The 15,991-nt window shown below is 36.6% G+C and overlaps 1 protein-coding gene across 1 annotated transcript; it reads right to left on the bottom strand.

Annotated features, from left to right (window-relative positions):
* Positions 1-1,915: 1,915 nt before the first annotated feature.
* On the bottom strand, positions 1,916-15,758 carry LOC113499427 (gamma-aminobutyric acid receptor subunit beta-like). Its single transcript, XM_026879944.1, has 9 exons — positions 15,417-15,758; positions 12,393-12,460; positions 7,369-7,595; positions 7,182-7,264; positions 5,497-5,634; positions 4,805-5,089; positions 4,466-4,641; positions 4,243-4,377; positions 1,916-4,046 (listed from the first exon to the last, which is right to left on the bottom strand). Exons 1-9 carry the CDS (start codon positions 15,709-15,711, stop codon positions 3,882-3,884), a joined length of 1,572 nt encoding a protein of 523 aa, XP_026735745.1. The 5' UTR covers positions 15,712-15,758; the 3' UTR covers positions 1,916-3,881.
* Positions 15,759-15,991: the final 233 nt, after the last annotated feature.

Here is a 15,991-nt window from a genome sequence, read left to right as displayed (position 1 = left end):
AGATGTATACAAATGCATTTTATTTGCATGCAACATTTGTTTTGGATCATATTAACTTAAACTATGGGACAATGTATGAATTTTCATATCCTCCTATGCGTTCTTCGTTCATAATTTCACTCTGTTATCCTTAACAATAATAAAATTTATCCAGTCAATTGAAATTTCGGTTCTTAAACTCAAATATATCTCGCATAACGTAACATTAATTTTGCTAAAGGTAATAATAATTTAATGACGCTGCCATCTTTATTAGAAATTTACTTATTTCAGAACGTGCGTAGCTATACATAAATTTAGACAATACCTAAGATAAATCCATTTGGACCTATGTTTTGAACTTAGTAGCTAGTCACTAGACAAATATTTTAGAATTTCGTTTCGGAGACGTGACTAATATTTCTCGTCTTTGCATATTTACTACCGTTATGTTACTACCAGCCACCTATAACTTATCCTATATTTTTCTATGTATTACAATAGACTCCGAAGTCTTAATAATTTGCAATAAATAATATAAGTGATAACACTGATTACACGGTGCCTTCATACCTTAAGTGCTTCTCTTAAGGCGCCTTCAAATTCGGGGAGCACTGGTCTAGCGTGACGGAGGAGCGTTGTCCGCGCCGATACCAGCTCTCATTATAACTTCTTCAAGCGCAGTGGCAGCGCTCCTAAGTCGAGCCAGTGGCAGTCGCTGCTACTGCGCACAAGCGCACTTTTCTGATATTATTTGAAGGCGCTCTATAATATCATAATAAATACATCTTATTTGTGTACATTACCATCTAAAATGTACCCGTACACGTTTTAAGCTTAAATATGGAACATCTAAGTTTACAGTGACTACTTATTATTTTATCTATTTCGGTCAATTCAATATAACGAAGTTTTCAGTATACTCTAACACAATCAATTTTAACTAATTAAATTAAATCAATTTGCCTTAAAGAGTACGTGATGTCTGGGTAAAGAACATATTTAGTTAACCGCTTCGTTAAAAAGAAAAATGCATGAAATGGGAAACAAAATATCGGACAGGTTCATTGTTATTTTTAATTGAGATACTTGCTAACATTGAAACTAGGCATGAGCTTTTTGAAGCAGCCCAAGTTATCCGACATTAGTAAAATTTGGACACAATAAGCTAAATCAACTAGTTCCAGTTTAAATATTAGCAGATGGTCACAACAGTTCTTTGCACTCTTTTGTTTTTAACTGTATCTTTGAGGTTGCGTCATTTCACAGAAATTAAATATTTGCTTGTTAACACTGTAGGTACTTACACTTGAACTTTCCATAAATTATTGCTTCATAGAGTTCGTCACTCTAGACTTTAAATATTACTTATCTTACCTCTACGCCCACTATTTAATATGTTAAATTGCGTAATTACATATGTTGCGCGTAAAAAGCACAATGAACTGATTTGAGAGTCGTAGCTGAAGACAGGAGCCCTGCTTGTCAGATATTTGAGGGTCGGGGTGTTATTTAACGCTGTGAAGGTAGGAACATTCATTTGGCATCCATCACGACAGTGAATTGTGTTTAATATATTCCCACATTGACAGCGCAATTCTAATGCTCAATTACGCTTCAACTACTGGAGCTTTGGTAGATAACTAGCGAGCAAAAAAGCTAATCCATCTAAATCGAACTAATTTAGGAAAGCATTGCATGGACTATTGTGCGTCTAGTAAAGAAATAGCAAATATATTCAGAGGTAAAACTATTTAAAATCAGGACTAAACTATTATGGCCTTACTAAACTAGGCTAGATATACATTTTACTATGAAACGAAAATCATTACAAATAACAGTCGATCGAAATGAATAGCATAATATAAAAGAGTTTTATGACTGCCTGGTGTAATTAAAATATGTATTTCTACAAAGAACATTTTTGTGTTATGAACTCACTGAGGTTTAACCAAAATAGGGCTTGACATTTTTGAGGGGAATTGCTCGGGAACGCAATGATCTATATACGAGTTACTTACGCAACGAACCCAAAACGAATAAGCATTTAGCGCGCCTTGAGCTTTTTCAACTATTAAGGGTCAGGTCTTACTTGAAGGAAATGCGCCGTTTAATGAGCGAATTCATATTCGTGAGATTATGAGTACACTCTATTAAGACTATCTTCGACGCTTGGCGCAATATATTGATTGTTAAGATCAGGTGTTAAGCAAAGGATTTTTTGAAGCGAGCCTTGTTATAAGGCGGTATTGATTTATTTTGTATACTTGTTAAAATTATTATTTAGTAGTTACTCATATATTTATTTATATCTGTCGTTTCGTACTTTAAAACAAGCTACTTACTAGTGGTATCGTTTTTTCTTTCGTTATAACGTTATTTTCTTGATCACGAAATATATGACACAACGAATGTTTTTTCTTTTTTGTATAATTTAAACTCGAAGTTAATCATATTTTTTGAACTTAAATGCATAATGAACGAATAGCTTTTAACAAGATCAATAAAACAAATATTGATGAGGATAAAGCAGAATATACCTGAGTCAGTTAAAACCAATGCTTTCGTCCGTTTTCTAGGAAATTTTATTCTTATGTATAAATAATATAAAATTATAAGCTAAACGTAACAGATGTAGAAATTTGGAAAAAAGTTAGATGTTACGAAAATGGGAATATACATGCTGGGGTTTACAATTTTTGTTAGATTTGGCGACTGCATCATGCCTCTAATAGAACTGGTTTGTTCCGTTATAATGATAAAAATAATAATATAATTTATTGAAACTGGTGGATAGTTACCTGTTCCGATTCGTGTAGAAGATATGTATAAGGATAATGGAATGCACTTGATTTCTGACATAATTACGCATTGTATCCATAACGGTAACAAAATAACACAATAAAACATTTACAATATATTAAATATCAAAATTCAACGTGCATTCTTTGATGAAAAGCAAAGTCACTTGCTTAAACATTCATTAATTAACATTAACAAGTTAAAAAATAAAGCTACGATTCCAAATAAAATAGTTTAGAATTATTAAAATGGTCTGCAACTACTGTTAAAAGAAAACTCCTAATGGTATTATTACAACGATATCAGCAAAGAATAAACAAATCACTAATTTTATGACATAGTTACAAAAATTTACTAAAACTAATTGAATTCAAGCAGAGTTTGAGCATCAGATTCGTATTACTAATTTTTTTATCTACTCCACTCATTTTACCACACATAATAATTTGAAACTTTATTCTATACAACTATTCAAAATCAAATTCCCCCATTCTGAATTTAGGAACTTTTATGGTTAATTTTTCCCGGGTAGACGCAATTTTTGCTCGAAAAAGCATTGAAATAAAAATAATCATGAATTGTAATCTGTCTTGAACACAAACAGTTAAATTTTTCAAATATATTTGCTTGTTGACCATGGCTACTCATGTTTTTTTTTTTAACTTTATTTTATAATTCCCTTGACAGACTAAGAAACTTACGTTCTACTGGTATTTAACTAAATAATACAAAGTACACGTCATTTCCTGCGACTTGGCCGAAATGACATAAAAGTTCAGTCGTTTGGATTCTACTTTAGATTCCAAGAAAAACACCTAGATCTTATACTATATCGCCCATAATTATTCGTACCTTTCAAGTATTTACAACTTTGTTACATTACGTTTAGTACTTCTATGTTTAATAAATATCAATATCTACAAACTCATTTTGCGAGTATATTTTTTCCCGAATGTAAGTGAAATTACACAAGGTGTCATTTCTGTCAACCGATGAGGGAAGCAATTATGTTAAATATACAAGATCTCTAGTTCAAGCTTGTTTCAAATTATTATAAGGAAGAATTGTGGAAAAATAAGTGGATCCATATACAGAGCCCTCTATTTATCCTCTTCCAGTAGAACCAGATCGTCAGCCACGACGTCAGATACGTGAAGGTATATGATCCAGTACATGAGGTTAAAACATACGAAGCAGACGGGGAACACTATGCGCGAGTACTTGTCGATATCCGAAGGCGTCATACCGAGCAATTTGCTTATGTCCTGAAAATAATAACCTATGGTTAGCAAAATAGAACTATGAAGTCTACATAATAATTCACAGCAATGAATTTCGCACGCGCATATAGCAATGAATACGTATCCCAATAGTAAAATTCACCTATCGCAATGCAATATAATTAAAATCGCAAGACTAACAGCATCGCTTAGTAACATAAGAGGTCGTATTAATAGTTACCTTGCCGGGATGAAGTATGTGGGGTGGAGGGCCAGGGTTTTCTTCTTCGGCGCCGCTTCTGCCGCCATTTATGGTATTTTCCAAAGTTCCTCCTTTAGAATGTGCCTTTGGGTCGTGCACTTTAAATCTTACTTCCTGGAATTTATTTTAGAAAAAAATCTTACTTGTTTGAACACTTTACGTATGAGAAAAAATAGGAATAAATTGCCAAAGCCCAATTTACCGAGGGTCTTCCAGGCGGACATCTACTGAGAGTACCCATCTTGGATAACGTGTGAGGATCACCCACAGGTGGACAGTCGACGGGAATTTTCTTTTCCGATGCTATTTTTTGGATAGCTACAAATCTTTGCTTCCTCATTTGGATTCTCTTTGCCATATATCCGACCGTGGCGTATTCTGTAAAGATAAGAGAATGGTATCCGTAACGAAATATTCATTGGCTATTTTTGGAGCTTTTGCATGGCTTTACGTTCGCAAAATATAAATTTCAAGATAAGAAAAATTCGCATCATTTGTATAAATCGTTCGCTAGGCAGAATGATACTGTTAAGTATATTACCTAAAAGACTGGCGAAGACCATCACGAAGCATGTTCCCAGGTAGACGTCAATGGACTTGACGTATGATATCTTGGGCAGAGCGGCGTTCGTTGAGGACATAAGCGTCGTCATCGTCAATACAGTGGTGACACCTAGAGCCACGCGGGCTGGTGTAGCATTTCGGTTTAACCAAAATGACACCCACGATATGATGACAATCAAACCAGACGGAATGTAAATTTGGATGAGATAATACCCCATAGAACGTACGAATTGTATCTCACATGCCAATCTTGAATAGTTTCCTGTAAAAGGTAGAAGAATTAGAATCTACTGAAAAAATAGTAAGCTCTCATACATTTAGAAAATCATATTTCTGTTTGTAGAATTAATACATCACATAATATTACGATTATGTTAATATTGTTTTCGAATCTTACAAAACATTGTATTGGAGGAAAATTTTCAAAATATTTAATTGACATTGATATTATAGACATTTAACAATAACAATTAATTTTATTATATCTGTTGTAAATACTTAAATGACATGACATAAAACTATTTCACACCACTCATAGTGTTTTGTGCAATAATACAAAAGCAGGACGTGAAAGAATCGTGGCTGTTTCTGTCCAGTGTTCCACGTAGTGGTGTCTAAGTATCATTGCCTTCGTTCCCTACTCTTAGATTCCCCCGCGAACCCAGGTACCTGTTGTAAGGGAGATTTCCATAGCACGTTGACGATGGCCCAGCACCTTGAACTGCGGCAGCGACACCTCGCTGGAAACACCCACAGAGTTGGGCCCCTCGTTCCATTTGTAGCGGATGTCCCGCATGGTGTAGCCGACTGTGCGCAGCGGACATTATAAATGAAACCACCCCAGGCCCATCTCAATGGGTTTTAGAAACACGAGTCGTTTTTCGTTTGGGGTAAGAGCGGGGGAGTCGCGAGTTCAGTTCCGCGCATCTCGTCGTGCGATTATCGTGTCGTGTTTAGCGTGTGTGCTAGTGTCGCGATTTCAATCGTCTGCACACGGGCTGAGGGAGACGAGGTCGGTGGCGGGCAATGGATGGACTGTGCTGGGAGAGCAGCTATTGCGATCGGTTACCTGTCGTCAGTGTAACAACAGTGGCTCGTTGCCTGTGGCCCAGCACCCGGAACTGTGGCAGCTGCACCTCGTTGCTCATACCGACGCTGGTCAGCCCATCTTTCCAATGGTACCGAATGTCTCTCATTGTGTACCCGACTCCGGAGACATGCCAAACACACAAAACGCTATCACTTACGCTGCGAAGCATCGCGTTTCCCTCACGCGGCTGCTGCTGTGTCGAGGATTTGACTCGGGGGCTATATGGCAACAAACACGAATAAGCCAATCCGAGAATAGTATACTAAAATGTAGCACAATTACTAACACTCGGATTAACTCGATATGGATGATAGAAAAATATAATCTACCTACGTGATAAAAGAGCATTAAAGTAACTGTGATATTTTTATGATATCTCTAATGAATGTAACACGTTATTATTAAGCTCAAAAAATACAACGAGAAAAGCATAGTGAGTCCAATAATGCGAGCCATCAAGATGTTTGGTTATGCGCATGCAACCAGTCGGTGTAGGAGTGATGGGCGCAAGCAGCGTTAGTGCGAGGGTGTGGGTGTGCGCCGGGCGCCGGGCGCGTGCGATGCCTGTCTGCGGCACGGCCGTCGGTGGTTATGCAGACCCTGCGGGCGCCACCGTACCCCGCCTCCTTTGGCCCACTCAGCAAATCGCAGCGTCGATGTCTCAGAATCATTTCATTTGCTTGATGCTCGTGACAATAAAGGCTTACTATTTACGAGTCTGCCTTCTGCGGGTGCTGTATGCGAGAAGGAGACGTTCCAATTTATGAAAACACGAGAGAAATCACAGCACGTGTCGACGCTTATGTTGTACGCTTGTGCTCACAGGGTACCCCTGAGTAGCATCTGTGATACAAGAAAGTGGTCACAACACAATTTCTGTAAGCCTAGTGATAAATTTGCATCGTGGTAAAGAATCAAATTAATGATTGCTTTGGTGAGCACAATACACACATTATCAGTAATATTGTTTTCGATTATTTTTCTATCATCTGCAACGAATTGTTTAACTTTTTAAATATATTTTAATAATAATAATATGTAGTTCCGAATTATTCTCGTCGATAATGGCATTGCGAGTATATAAAAACAAATATTACGTTTTTTGCAACTGACACACAAAGCGTGCGGTTATCCAGCAACACTCTTATATCAGCTAAAACATTAACAATATTGTATTATCAAAGTTAGCATTTTGTGATTAATGTACAAGTTTCAAAACACAATATGGCAATACATAATTATATCCAATAATACAGATACTTACAACTTTCGATTTCTATGTGACATAATTGTCGATCCATTGGGAAATATTGCAGATTCATGGGACAGGAGGCGGTGATCGTCAACCTGAAATTTACAGGAGAGTAACAATTGGAAATACACGGGGCAATAGCAACGATACTTTTACCCTTGAGACTTGCAGCACACACTTATTCCAAATGTCTTATTACCTGATACTCCTAGTGATAGAGCCAGAATAGTGTATACGTATGAATTCGTTGCTGGTTGTGGCTATATGAAAATAAGATTGCTTTTCGTTCACAAAGAACGTGTCGGGCACCCATATGTTCTTTATGAATTCGGAGCCAACAGATAATGTCTCAACTCCTGTTCGTTTTTTGTACGCTAACCGTGGGTCGGTCCAAAACTGTCTGAAGTAAAAGTCCAGCGTGAAATCCTGAGGAGAGAAATTTTGAGCGTCATATTTTTATACCAGGTATTACGATAGGGGAAGTAAGATAAAACTTTTTGACATGGTCGAATGTAAGATGATTATAATTATTTAGTTCCAACCAAATACTTGCCAGAAACGAAACATACTTTTCTGAATATTCATAAAATTTCAAGTATGTAGTAGGAACATAAAATGTCGCGAATAAATTGCTTAAAATCATCATTATGCTTTGAACTAAATACGTCAACAGCAGTACACAATCGGGTAACTAGACATAAACATCTAACATCAGCATGCTTTTTTGATAAACATTTAAGTTTATAAAGTGTCATAGTGTATGGTATTTAATATCACGGTGACACGGACAAAGGTGAATCTCTTTAACAGTCAAAAAACAGGCTCACATTCTAACACACTATGGGTTTGACTTGTGATTAATTTAGATTTCCTCGGGGGCTAGGTAAGCTCTAACTTGTATCTGATTATCGGACAACTTTAGCAGCCGACCTTTCGAAACCGGAACAGGTATCCTGGATAACTTTTAAGTAGAATAATATAATTTTCTATCTATATATCTTATTATTCTTCAAGGCATAAATCAGGGGCTTCAATAGTTAATTTTTAATTTGAAATCATCAAAATAAGTTTAGAAGCCCACGTTACATGGTAATAACCTAATATGAACATGTCTTGATTAAGACCTTTCATCCAAATCAAACTGCTTTATCATCAACATCGGCAGAATGGATGTACCGTGTAGTGTACAAAAAATTTAATTTGTTAGGATTTATTAATTTAGGCATTTTAAGGCCAGATTTTGTGGCTTGAAATGCCAAAACTTTTAGAGGTTACTATCGATAAGACCTAATATTCAAGGACTTGTAAGTAAAGGGATTTAAAATGAGACAATTATCTAGTTGGGATTTTTTTGTTACACAGCTATGTTTCACACGATACTAGTACATTATTTTCATAATAAGTCGTCCTACAACCGAGACGCATCAGAGGTTTCACGGAGACTTAGGGACGTTCCTGCATTTTACTGATTGTGGCGGTCCCCCTTCGCATTGTATACTTAAACGTACGAACGTACGAGCGCATACTGTCTTTTTTACGTTTTGTGCACTATATCTCCTGCGCAATTGACTTGGCTCCGGCAAAGGAGCCCGATTCAATCGAGTCCTGTAGCGATGAGCTGAGTTAGAGAGTTGTTTGAGTTGGTGGTTGTGATATTAACCTGGATTTGTCTAATGTCTGTTTTCAGTGCAATTCACAGTGACGAAGCAACTCTATTTAGAGAGGCCCTACTCCCCCCGGACTAAGGGGACCCGGGAAGGGGTCTAGGATTAATCCTACAAATTTGGAGGTAGGTTGTCTCCGCATCAACCACAAGAGGTCGAAAAATAAACAAAAGAAGGAATGAGCTTCAGATCATTAAAACCCATGATATGACATTTTCAACGTGGGATGTACGCGCCCTCGTTGATTCGTTGGCTTGGAGAAAGCTTTTGACAGTGTGCCTCGAGAAGACTTATAGGGGTATTGACGAAACTTGGAGGCGTTGTTAACAATGTGCAGGGCGAAGACTCAGAGTTCTTTTCAGTGAGTTGGGGCGTAAAGCAAGGCTGTGTACTCGCTCCAACTCTGTTCGCCGTGCCCTTAGCAGGTGTGGTTCGGGATATCTTGCAGACTTTATCAGAGGGTACTCGTATCCGCTTTCGAATCAATGGCAGTGACTTCTTCAACTTAGCTAGACTCAAAGCTCACACCAAAGTGTTATAGTTGACTATTATTAAGATGATGTATGCAGATGACTCCCCCAAAAGATTTACAGAGGCTTGTGTCGACACTCGATGAGTCATTTGCAGGTTTGGGCTTAAGATCAGTGAAAAGAAGACGTAAGCCTTGACTTTTGACACTGAACAGTAGCCCAGCTTTAAGAAATTTTATTACTTAATATAAACATTAAAAAATTAGTAGTTTATTTCTAAAAATCGATGTTACTCGGAAATTTACAATAGTATTCAAGCTTCTGACAAAGTAGAAAAGAAAAAACACCTTGACTTATTGATAGAATCTGTTCCTGGATTGAAAGGTCAGTGAATTCTCTAATAATTAGATCTTAAGAGATTTTATTTTTAAGATATTTTATGAATAAGTAAGCTGCCGATATTATTACATACAATTGTAATATAATACACAGTAAGTCGTATTTTGGTTTTTATAACTACGGACAGAAGTAACATTTGAGAGTAATATAGACACTGCACTACATTGAATAGACAAATTGAGCGAAAAGCTTAAAACAATTAAGAAAAAACAAAATGTGCAGAGAGTGTGACAGTGACGTGAAGCCTACAGAACACAGGTGAGATCTAAGAATGAACAGGGAGATGAGTGTACTAAGTGAAAGGACAAGGCGAGGTAAGAGGCGCGGCGGCGCAGGCGAACACCCACGGCTCGATAGAGGCTGGTCTCTTGACTCAAGCTAAGAAGCCGGCACGTATACAAGATGCCACCAATTAAGTTTGGACCAGGTTTGTGGAAAAAATAACGTTTTTAATGAGGTCGAATCGAGAGTTTGCGAATAGTTAATTAGGCAACCTCCCCACCCTGGGCCATGGGTCACGTCTCATTGTGACCTTCCCAACCTTGATTTGGTTTCCACTTCAGGGTCCTTCGCCCAAACATACGCCTAGCAAGCTCACACAGTTTGACATATTGGAAAACCGAATTCGGTTTAATATTCTGACCTGAACTTCGTTTTTAATTACGACTCTTAGTGAACTTAAAAATGCAACTGTTTAAACTTTACTAAGGTCAGATAGTGTCGATGTTCCAAGTCACTGGAGAGAAAAGAAAGTTACAATTATATTGGCAATATTTCAGTAAATACACATAATACGTTCATACACAACAAACTACAAAATGAGTCACGATAAGAGATAAACAGTCGTCGCAAGTCCATAGAGCTCGAACACATCAAATTTTAATGTGAGTTTAAATAAATTTATCATGGAATGATGTTTATATTATGTAGGCCTTTATTGTTGCCACTAAAAACGAAATTATTGTTTCAACAATGTGGTTTTAACATAATACGCATTTTACGTCAAACCTAAGTGAAGCAAGTGATGAAGTTCTGTTATTCTAACGAATTTCTTTCAACGTTTATAATACGGCTAAATCAAATTTGTTTAAAGCCGATAAATTAACACAATATCAAACAAGTATGTATTATCTATTGGGCATAATGTATTGGCCAGACAAACTAAAAGTAAGGGAGAACTTCAAGAACATCAATGTAGTGGTCGGTATTCCTTTCCTTGTTGTCTGGCATAAACAAAAGAACATTTTCTACACCGAAAGCTTCCGTAAAAACCTAGGCTTGGAAAACCAATAGAGTGGGTGGCCCCTTTCTATTGGTTGGTACTGAAATGAAATTCAGTGCAGAAGAAATAATACACTTATTAAGAAGAGGAGAGGACTAAACACAGGAGAATTGAAATGGAAAGATGACGAAATTGGAAGACGACTTTAACGAATGGATGTTTTTTTTTGCGTTACCAATTATGTAAGTAGAAAAATTAAAGAATCCAGTATGTGCTTTCAATATTTCTAGTACATCAGGCACCTAATGTGCCCAAGGCGCAGATTTAAAGATGTTTAAGTGTCGTAAGGATAAGAAATAATTATTATTTTGAAACGCAAGAAAAATTATATAGTGGTGAAAAACTGAAAACCAATTATAAAAGAACTTTTTATAAATTCTTATAGGTATACATACTGGCTTTTTTATTTACGAAAATAATTTTCGTGATATCAAGTGACTCAGAAATAAAGAAAAGTACTGCCAAACGACAGATAAAGGAATGTGTTCAAACGGAGAAAATATGTTTATCCATTGAAATGTTAGCTATTTCAATTCTGATTTGTTTCAGGTGTATGACTAAATAACGTGCATTTTCTTAAAATTATATTTAATTAAGAGTAAGGCTCCTCATTCGTTGTGAGAGTGTAATAATTCAAAATAGGAATTCAATATCATTTCAAACAGCAGACGTCATCACTTGTATTAGCAGCGACTTTGGAATTACGAGTACTGCAGGACACAACTGGGTATCTTTAGGGTTCAACGAGTTGCCTTTCTTATTATGATCTCATTATTAAATTTTGTTCCTCCAATAACAAGTTTACCAGGAAACATAATAAGAAAGCAAGTGGGCGGACAAAGGGCGATCTGCTCCACCAAACGCGGACATGCTCGCAGCCTCGTGTCTGGGGCTGCTCGGTCGCAGCGGCGCAGCGCGCGGCCGGAGCGACCGAGACAAGCGTGAGCTGACAGTGGCGAGTACCATGAGCACTTCGGAGACGGAGCTGATAGAGAGCACATACATGGTGACGCCCACCTCCACTGGCGGACCTGCAATCAAGCCCAATCGTGAGTCGCGCGCGCGTCGCGCCGTGAAAACCAAACCAGAGGACGGTGACGTGCCCCATCGCCGGGCGAGCGGAGCAGAAGGGACGCGAGAGACGCGAGGTGCGTGCAGATGAACTAAAACACAAACTTTCTGTTGAGACATGCCAAATAACCCGACTTTGACACCTGCACGCAACACGCGACACTTGCGTGATGAATAGCGTCAGATCGCGTGGTAGTGTCGCGCCTATAAAGATCAGATGCAATCGAACCGTGGACACGGGTGCTACGATGAACGGTTAATGCTGGTGATAATGCTAAGGGACAAAATCTTGCTATGTAGGCGCTGTGTCTTTAATATTGTTTTGAAAGTAAGATACCATTTTCACTTCAGACAGAGAGCTGATGGAGAGCACGTACATGGTAACCCCCACTTCCACGGGTGGTCCTGAAAACGACACAATATATAACACATAACAAGTGTCAGTCCGTCTTCATATTAGTTGTGTGTCTGAATTACCGTAATTAGATCTCCAGGTTAGTTGACAAAAATTCTAGAGAATTGTACATATTTTCACGAAAATAAAAGGTACGCGCTCAAAAGTTTTACGAACTATAATGTCAGAAAAATGAATGCGTTAGCTATAGTTGGTGCAGTCGATTATTAGGATATTGCAAAAAACTACAAGTGCTACAGAAAGGTATAGTAAGACTGTTATTTACTTCACCAAAAATTGTTGTAACAAATAGAAATAAAATATTGTCAATTTCTGTGTTTGTTGTAGTTTTAAACTACTTACGTATTAAATACTAACACTAAGACAATTGACAGCAAAGAAGACACAGTAAACCCAAAACAATAAATCAGCATGGACGGAACGAATGCTGAGTAAACTGAACTCCAGATCAATATCTTCAATTTTTTTTCCAGATAGAACATGACGTGGATTTTTAGAAGCGAATCGTTTTGTTCACACTAGACGTTACAAAAGAACAAGCACCCATTTATACGTATTTTTGAAGCATTTATTGCCGTGGATAAGTTATTCTGAAAATAAATTTACGTACTATCTTCGCAATAAGTCAAGGTACCATGTAAATATTTGTCTTGTTATGCAGAGATGCTAAGAAATATTATTCGCTTTCCGAAAAACGCAATACAAAGATATTTACCTAAAGAACTGGTAAAAACATGACAGCAATAAGGAGCTTTCAGGAAATAGATAGTCAAAAAACCCTCAAACAAACCCAGCGTCGACGGTAACGATTTAATCTTAAAAAGTAAAGTTAAAAATATACATTTACTAAAAAATTGCCGTTGGGCAGGTAAAATCATATATGCTTTTCGGGTTGTGTTAAGAAAACAACCCTGTGATCCTACACTGAGTGTGTTGCCTGAGTGAACTGCTGCAACCTATTCTCGTTTTCTAAGAGCATTAAAAATGAGAATAAACTTGGCAGAATGTTTGTGAAATAAACACTCAAGCAGACGGAGGTTATGGTGAACTGTAGTATATGCGCGCACACGACCAACATCCACAAGAACTTCTACTCTTCAGCAATTGCAACCCAGAGAGACATAGACGGCGAGGCAACAAAGGCGAAATAATATCAAGTGCATAAAACAGAACTGCATTAAAGCAAGATCTTGAGAACTTCAAAGATCCGGCCCTTTATGACCACAAACTACCAATAATGGCTGAAGGCAAAATAACGAAGTAATTGAGAACTACGCTAGAAGCGCGTTTATCAGGAGTTATTGGGCGCAATTTGAAATCGATAGCTAAGGTAGCTCAGTATATCATTCAAAAGGCGTATATCATTTGTTCAAGACTCCTGTACCGTGCTTGCCACAAAGACTTTTTCCCCTCGATACAATTTATGCTGATCTGGCTGCGACGTGGTCTAATAGCAGTTAACCCTCATCAAGAAATAGAGGTGGGCTCGGTATCTCTCCTGTTTGAGGCTGAGATTTTGTTACCACAAGTAGCCGTTTTTAGTTTTTTCTCATTACTAGATGAAGTCATTTTTTTAGACTGGCGAATGATTATCGCCATCCCTAAAGAGAAGGAATTCAAATAAAATGAAGCCTTTTCATTTTATATGCTTTGGGAATATGACTACCGAGCTAAATCGATAATCATTTCATTGTCGTTTCTGGGTTTTAAATGTAAGGATTTTTTGCCATCTCCTTCAAAAGTATATAGAAACCAACTATGTAATGAATTATTTACAATTGTATACTAACTTCTTGTAACCAGTCCAATGCTAAAGTCTATATTATCGAATGGACAATAAACAATATATCAAGCAGTTCAAGTTCACAGTAGTACTTGAAAGTTAAAAATAAATTTCTGTTGATTGGAATGGCTAAAACCCAAGAAATTCTGGAAAACTGTTTCCAATATTAAGAAAATGGTGAAGTTTTACAAATACTTATAATGAAAGAAACGATGCGCTGTCCTTAGCAACAGCATACTGATAAAAAAAATCGGGAAGCATATACATAAAATGCATATGCATTATTGAAGCATCGGCACAAACGTCATAAAAACATGGCAAATAAGCACCATGCTGTCTATAAAATTGTCAGTTACAATAAAATATTAAATTGATGAATGTAAATTTAAAGAAACAGTTTTACACGTTTTAATATGTAATTTAATATTTAACTAAAGTGAATAAAATTTCATAGACGATTTTTTTACTAAATATTAAGTTGGCGTCTAAAGAAAAAGGTGAAAACATAATTTAGATCAAATTCTTTATTTTGATGTTTTAGGGTAGTTGACAGTGAGCAAATATTTTGAAGATTTCTATTTTTTATGGTATGTTAATATTATGTGAAAAAACGGTCACATTGATTAAATAAATCATAATTTTTTAATATTTTTGAGAAATGACGACGCGTGACGTCACTTGTTGCAACATAAAACAAACTTGACATTTGACAATATTATTGACATATCGTGGTGATCCATTTTAAAAGATAATTTGTAAAAACTTGTTATCCACTCAACCAAACAGTTCTTTGTTTAGCATATTGTGACGTTACATGAGTCGCCATGACAGTTTGGCGTATCTTTTAGCCATAATGTCAAATAGTTCATAAAAATATAATATGTTACGGATTGAATTTTACTGAAAAATTCATATTTCAGCTAAAGTAGACTAAGGCACAAGATGAAATAGTTTTTCAAAATTAGTCAACTACCCTGTTGTTGAATAGCGGTTAGAGTATTGTATTATACTATACACAGATTTATATTTTTCTCTTAAAGTGTCCCTACGACTAGCTATTTATGGCAGATAGCTCTGCACAACAAGTAATATTATATATGTTAAATTTAAGCCCTTCCTAAAAATAGTTACAGTCAATTCGATTTTCATATAAATTTACTAACCTCCATAGTTAGGCCTTACTCTTTTGTCGTAACTTATACTAAATGAATCCAAAATGGCTGATATATTGACATCACCAAACATGCCTCCTCCACCGGCACCTCTGAAACAAAAAAGAATTTCATTTAAAACAGTTTCGCGTAATGTCGTTGAAAAAATGTGCCAGAAAACGCCCAATTCCCAGGTATAACGTTGATTGGACTCGGTACGTAGACCCAATATTTTTGAAAATATGCTTTCAGTTTTTAACTCGCAGTTATTTTTTATCACAGCAATTTCGAACAACCTAGTGCCCATTATTAAATCGACGTAAGGGATTCTTTATTATACTCGCACCAACTTCTTATTTATCAAAATGATTTTTATCGTTAGTTTCTTAACCACTATCATTTTTTTTTTATTCAAGTAAAGGCTAATGTAGCTGGTGTTCAATTGAAATACATCTTTGTAGCAGGCCCAAACTGCTCAATAGTGAAACTATTTTATTGCAAATAGATTTCAATTTGGTAATTTAAATTATACGTATTACGTGCTATCAATTGGTGAACATAATTTTTACGACTTCCTCACGTATATA

Source organism: Trichoplusia ni, chromosome 1 (genome assembly GCF_003590095.1).
Source record: "Trichoplusia ni isolate ovarian cell line Hi5 chromosome 1, tn1, whole genome shotgun sequence".
In the NCBI taxonomy this organism is placed as follows: Eukaryota; Metazoa; Arthropoda; class Insecta; order Lepidoptera; family Noctuidae; genus Trichoplusia; species Trichoplusia ni.
Note: the sequence above shows the minus strand (reverse complement) of the source record. Positions and strands in the feature narration are given on the sequence as shown.

What these genes read in the sequence shown, in the direction of transcription:
- LOC113499427 (XM_026879944.1), bottom strand. Translation starts at nt 15,711, where the DNA reads ATGGGCACTAGGTTGTTCGAAATTGCTGTGATAAAAAATAACTGCGAG. An exon ending in AGTAAGGCCTAACTATGGAG is followed by an intron (nt 12,461 to 15,416) that starts GTTAGTAAATTT and finishes TGTCGTTTTCAG; the next exon opens with GACCACCCGTGGAAGTGGGG. An exon ending in CTCTGTCTGAAGTGAAAATG is followed by an intron (nt 7,596 to 12,392) that starts GTATCTTACTTT and finishes TTCTCTCCTCAG; the next exon opens with GATTTCACGCTGGACTTTTA.